The sequence below is a fragment of the Tarenaya hassleriana genome, unplaced genomic scaffold (assembly GCF_000463585.1).
Source record: "Tarenaya hassleriana unplaced genomic scaffold, ASM46358v1 Cleome9, whole genome shotgun sequence".
NCBI classification, from domain to species: Eukaryota; Viridiplantae; Streptophyta; class Magnoliopsida; order Brassicales; family Cleomaceae; genus Tarenaya; species Tarenaya hassleriana.
The window spans coordinates 2,256,809-2,263,114 of NW_010971389.1; the positions used below are offsets into that span (position 1 = coordinate 2,256,809).

The 6,306-nt window shown below is 36.8% G+C and overlaps 2 protein-coding genes across 5 annotated transcripts in view; both read left to right on the forward strand.

Moving 5' to 3' along the window:
• The first annotated feature begins 255 nt into the window (after positions 1 to 255).
• Positions 256 to 2,550, forward strand: LOC104803928 (RING-H2 finger protein ATL56-like). Of its 3 annotated transcripts, none has more exons than XM_010528027.1 (2): positions 256 to 957; positions 2,249 to 2,550. In XM_010528027.1, exons 1-2 carry the CDS (start codon positions 446 to 448, stop codon positions 2,253 to 2,255), a joined length of 519 nt encoding a protein of 172 aa, XP_010526329.1. In that variant the 5' UTR covers positions 256 to 445; the 3' UTR covers positions 2,256 to 2,550. The 3 variants fall into 3 exon arrangements, with proteins under 3 accessions (XP_010526329.1, XP_010526327.1, XP_010526328.1); XM_010528025.1 differs by lacking the exon at positions 2,249 to 2,550 and adding an exon at positions 1,638 to 2,054; XM_010528026.1 differs by lacking the exon at positions 2,249 to 2,550 and adding an exon at positions 1,645 to 2,054.
• Positions 2,551 to 5,901: 3,351 nt separating this feature from the next.
• Positions 5,902 to 6,306, forward strand: part of LOC104803929 (probable alpha,alpha-trehalose-phosphate synthase [UDP-forming] 11) — a 3,649-nt gene continuing 3,244 nt past the window's right edge. Inside the window, exon 1 of one of the 2 annotated variants that reach the window (XM_010528030.1) lies at positions 5,902 to 6,298. In XM_010528030.1, coding sequence (XP_010526332.1) covers positions 6,155 to 6,298 — 144 coding nt within the window. In that variant the 5' untranslated portion in view covers positions 5,902 to 6,154. The other variant, XM_010528029.2, reaches the window with a different exon arrangement.

A 6,306-nucleotide genomic window follows, 5' to 3' on the forward strand; every position in this document is an offset into this window, starting at 1 on the left:
TTCCTATGATTATATTGAAAATTTGGCATGACCATGTAGCCTTTAGATCCCATGATAACATGAAATTATTGTAACAATGTAAACAAAATCACCGTGATGTAATTGTAAACAATAAAATAAATATTCCCCACTAATAAAGATATTCGATTCTACCCGCCATAACCAAAGAACAATATTTTTCGCTCATATCTTAGATATATTATTTTATAATGACAATGAAAATATATATAGTTTCCTTAGCCGACATGACAGGATATCACGAATTTTCTCGCATTTTCCAAGTGGAAACTCGATTTTCTCGGAAATATATCGTTGCTCATTTCAATTTCTCTGATTAAAAAGATCAAAATCCTTCCCTCTCTAGCTTTCAACAGATTTCGGCATTAATTCCGCGAGACAACGAAAAGAGCAAAAAAGACGAGATTTTTTTTGCATTTATCTGCCGATGCCGCCACCGCCGATCCCCGACGGCCGGATCTCCGGCGAACCTCCACCACCGCCGCCGAAGGCCAACGGGAAGATACTCTCTCTCTTCCTCATTGGTCTTATCATGATATCTATCACCTCCCTCTTCTTCGTCCTCCTCGGTCTCGCCTCCATCATCCTCCTCCCTCTCCTCCTCACTTCTCTCCACCGTCACCACAGCCACCGCCGCCATGAATCCTCAAAGGGGTTTTTCTCGAGACGCTTGAAGGAGCTTCCCCAGTTCAAATTTTCCGAGCCGACGCGGTACGGGAGCGATTGCGTGGTCTGTCTCGACGGGTTCAGGCAAGGACAATGGTGTCGGAGGCTTGTAGGTTGCGGCCACGTTTTCCACCGGGGGTGTGTGGATGCGTGGTTGGTAAAAGTCGCAGCTTGTCCGATTTGCAGGGCTAGGGTTAGATTGGATGAAGAAGATGAAGAAGAAGGAGACTTTTGGGCATGTTTTGGTCAGAGAAGGAGTAGATTGCTAGAATTGTAAGTGTTTTGTTTCTCTCGTCCTTTGATCATAATTGGAAGAAAAACTTAAGTTTCTGGTAACAAATTTTGATCACTTATCTGATGAATACAAGCCAGTTGCCTCACTGTCTGTGCCAAATGAATGGTTAATCAGTTTCTCTTAGGTTCATTTGCTTGGAGGTTTGACATAATTTGCTGTCTGGATGAGATCTAAAGAACCTGACTTTGGATGTGGACAGTGTGTCATTGTTCTTACAGAGTTTGATCTGATGGTAATATATTCAAATTGAATGATGGGTTTTTGGGAGTAAGGTCTGCTTCCCATGAAAACTCATTTGCCTGCTCTTCTCATTATTATGGATGTTTGCTCTGTTTCTGTGAAGTGATCGATTCTTTTCTGTTCCATTTATGAAATTTCTTACAGTATCCTGCATAAGGTGAGAGCATTTCTTCTGTTTGTTTATGGGCAATTGCTTGAACTATACATATGATAAGCCCCATATATGCTTGGAACACATTTATGTTTCCATTTGCTCTCTAGTTTTTCTGCTTGATCTCGTTGAATGGCATGTGACCCGTGTCGAGATTCTGATCATGTTTGATAATAAGTTTGTAATCTCACCTGAGTGTGTTTTCTCTGCTTGATCCTGTGATATTTCTGTGCATTTGGTGATTTGGTTTTTCGTATTGGAAAAAAGAAAGCAGCAGGTGATGTAAGAACAGCTGTTTCTCCTCATCACCGAGAACCAAAGACAGAGTAGAGATCTTTAACCCAACAACACAAGCTAGCTTTCTTTTTTGCCAGACCCGTGAATCGTTCTGTGCTTCTGAATTCTCTGATGGAGTTAGCGGGTTTGCTCTTTACGAAGAACAGGTCAGCCGATGTTCTTCATGACAGTATTATTCCCTCTCGGGCATGTCTGTCTCATCGGTTTTTCCCGCATTCATCTTCCTGTTTGTCTACGTACTGCATCATATATCCTTGTTCTATGGTCAGTGTAGTTATACATGGTCTGCGCATCCGATCTTTACTTAAACTGGAAAGAACATCCAGAACAAAGAGTTCCTGTTCTTGACCATAATGTCTTGGGAATCGGCCTCCTGCTATTTGTTCCTGTGATGCTATTTTTTTCTCAGAACCCTTCTTATCTGAAAACCCGGGCCGTTACGCCATTGTTTTGGCACTTATCACTCGCCATTTCGATCCGATCCTCGAGGAAACCTGGGTACGGAATCCATGGCTGGCTTGCTAAAGGAATGTAGCTAAATCTGTTTCTTGTGGATCTTTTGATCGGTGTACTGTCATCAGGGTTTAGGACAGAGTTTTGTCTTTCCGGTTGACGTGTTTCGGCCTGTTTCCCATTGTAAGAGGAGCATCCATGGGGAAGAAGAGGTCGAGTTGCAGAGGGAACGTGGTGAAGAAAAAGTCAAACGAAGATATAATATAACGTCGAAGCTTCATCACATGAGTCCAATTTTTATGAACCAATTTTGACTAAGATATAGGCATGGTAACATACATATACACGTATGAATATATTTTATACGTATGTATCTATGTAACATTTTCAAAAATTGTGGAATCTAGATTTTGAAAGCTTTATGCCGACGTTCTTCTTTGCAATTATTCAAAAGATGCCACGTCCCTTTGTACAACTTATATTCTCATAGAATTTAATGATGCCTCGATAGACTCCAAACCATCAATGGATTATAGTTGTCATATGGTATACAGCATATAAAATATATCGATGGATCGAAAATAAATTTAAACTTTCCGTATGCGATTGTCTACGAAATGCCATGGGAAAAATATAATAATAATAAACGGATGATGTCGCATACCCGTTTCATATGTGGACGTATAACAAGGAGAAAACCCCCTAAGAAAACCGAAAATTTTGATCATACAACGGGAACTTAAAAAAAAATAGTTATTTTATTATGGTTGTTGTCACATTTATTATTATCGTATAAGATAAGATCGTAGGACCATATACAGCGTTTAAGGTTTATCTTGTTTTGGATGATATAACTTTTCAACAAATTACGGACTTGCCATTTTTACGTGCATGACGATCTCTCGCCCACCAAACCAACTGGAATATCGTCCAAATTGAAATATTATGTGTACATAAAACTAAATTAATGGAGTCAAATAACAATTGGGACTATATCTTTTGATCAAGTATGATGTTAAAAATTGAAATAATATATATATATATATAATAAAGTATGATATTATATATATATAATGTACATACGTTTTTTTTAATAGAGCTGAAATAATACGAAGATTGGATTTGTGATGTGAGGCTGCTTTTGTGTCCTTATCTTTTGACATTATTTTTTTTTGTGTTTGTGTGGATATTTCTCCATCATTTTGTCTCTTTATCTATATATTAATTTATTTATTTTTTGGTGGTGTGGGGGAGAAATACAAAGAACAAGATGGAAAGAAAAAGCTAATATTCATAGGCAGAAAGCAAATAAAAGGAAAAAGCGATTAAAAAACATTGTCTCATACGACTCTTCTTCCTCGTGTGAATACGTCAAATTCTTATCATATGGCCATGTCCCAAAAGTAGCTTATGCCTCTCAAGACTATATATAATTTGGCATAACATTTAATAAAAACAACCATGAAATAGTTTTAATTTCCATAAGATTAGCTCTATCGGTCATTTCGATGTGGCTATTCGAGATTGTTATAATTAAAGGTCATATATCTAACACCCTTATCGTTTTAAGACCAATTAATTCCATAAACTTTCATTCAATCAGTTATCTTAACTTTGAATGTATCGGACAAGTTGAGAAAGATATCCAAATACCTAATGATATAAAAAGAAATATTTTTTTTAGTATACTAAAAAGAAATAAATGTTTTACATGAATTGCATAACCGATCGATAAAATAGGTTAGGGTTTTACGTGTTCTAAAGATACCATAAGGAATAAATTAAGCAATATATAGGAACGTCGGTCCAAGTCCAACCAACTCCATTATATATATATAATATGGTCGTACGCCTCGAACGATGGCTGAAAAATAGAAAATTTTTAAAAAAGGATTTGATCGTAAATGGGGTTGGAGAAGTGATAATATTCGTTGGATGGCCAAATCCAATGACTCCATTAGTGGATAAGAAAAATTATTAAATATTTCTAACTTGGTACCTATCCATTCGTCATGTCAATTTCCACACGTACCATTATTTATATCACTAAAATCTCCTTTGACGTGTTGAATCTTCGTCCTCACGTATTTCCGTTGACTATAAAATTGAGTTAGTCTAATCAATTTCGTTAATTAAAATAAAATACGGTACATATATTACACATGCTATGTATCTCTTATATTATTTTCATGTGCATTTTTCTCGTAGAGTGTACGTTTTTTTTTCGGAATTCGCTTTGTGTTAGCATCGAACTGTGTAATATCTTCCGTTAGATGAACGACGAACGGACTGTATTTTAATATTCAGATAAAAAATTGCATAAAATATCTAGTTTTAATTTGGCAATATTAAAAAAAAAAACAAGCGAAACGAAAGGGTAATTGCAAAGTAACGAGTTTTAGGGGAGCCCCTCAACTTCGGCACGTGTCAACTGAAGAATTTTGGCAATCAAGGAAAACAAAAAGAAAAAGAAAAATCGTAAACAATCAATACAAGTGGTAATAGATAAAGTGGGCCCTACAAAAATCTTTTCGGACAACGTGGCCAATCAGTTTGGGTCCCATAAGATCACTGGAATTCTGATAACTCTCTCTCTCTCTATCTTTTCTCTATGCCTTATCTTTGTCTTAGAAATTTGAAACCCATCTAAAATGTGTTTGATCCCGGAAATGAAACAAATCTAAACTTTGTTCCAGAAAAACTCTATTTTTTCAGAAAATTTTATTTTTATATCCAAATAAAATATATTAAAAACTGTTTATTTTAAACATATATATAATAATTAATACAATACGCATATTTTAAATTGAATTGAAAATCGACAAAATATATAGATTTTTATATTTTATTAAATTCATTATTGTATTTGGATTTATATGTTACACATTTTTTAAAGACAGTTCTAAAAATTTAGTTCTTTTAGATAAATATTTATTTATATTGATAGAAATTATTGTTTAGATAACTTTTTTAAATAACGGAAATTTTCAGATTTTTTTAATTAGCAATATTCGTTTAATAAAAGTTGGGTGTAGATGGGGGGATGTATATACACACAAGGTCTGGGCAACCCGGCTCAGAGATGATGACACGTGGCAGAATCTGAACGGAACCACATCGATTTCGTACCGTTTTGAAGGGTCTCGAGAACGAGAAAAAGTTTGAAACGTTCCTACAAAGCGCTGACGTGTCAAAATATTATTGGACGAAATTGCTGCCGCTGATAGCGAAGGTCGGCCGAGTCATCCGTGACTTTTGCTGTTCCCTCCCACATGTTCCTCCCTATCACGCCACGTTTCTTCTATATGCTTGCCACGTGGCATTTCACAACCATTAATTAATTAATTCGGTGAAATGATAATTATGTGCATTCATACAAATCAAATCAAGGATTAACATTATCATTATAAGGTAATTAAGTAAAATGATTCGTTATCGAGTTTTTTTTTTTGCCACACATTAAATGCTTATTCCGAATATATTGCTAGAATATTTCTTCTGCATAATAAATATTTAAATATCCATTATTTTTTCCCGTTTATGGAAATAGAAGATAACTAATTGTAGAAGTTACAGCTCAATGCAACTAATTAGGCCTTGGTGCATGGATTTCGATGGGTCGGTTACAGTACACGCACGCGCATCCAGCTCTCGTGTACTCTCGACTTGAATCGACGGCGATGGTTAACCTTAATCCATACTGGGAAAATCTGGATCGTTGATTTTTCCACCTCGGTCACGTACCCATTTAAATACCGTCTCTCTCTCTTTCATTTCGTTCTTATCCTCACCGAATTTCCGTTTCTCTCTTAAATTCCACCATGGAGGCTCTCCTCGTAACTACGCGTTTTGTTTCTTCGGGATTTTTATGAAATCGTAAGACCCAGAAGAAGAGTAATCGATTAAATCCCAGAAAAGTTTTGTTCTTTCCTCGATTTCTCGATTTCCTGTCTGGGTTTTCCCCCTTGATTTCGCCGGTACCGAGCTCTTAATTTTCCTCATCTGTTTCATTGTCATTCGTTCCGATTCGTGATATGTTGCCGGGATCTTGGTTGGACCAGTTGAATCTGGTCTCTGCTGATGACTTTCGGATCATGAGCCGGATCCCCAAGGCCGTGACGAAGCTTCCCGGGCTCGAGACCGATCGCGACGACGACGACGCCGGCGAGCCGAGCGGCGGCGCCAG

Coding starts and splice junctions, on each gene's coding strand:
- LOC104803928 (XM_010528025.1), top strand. CDS start 446: ATGCCGCCACCGCCGATCCCCGACGGCCGGATCTCCGGCGAACCTCCA.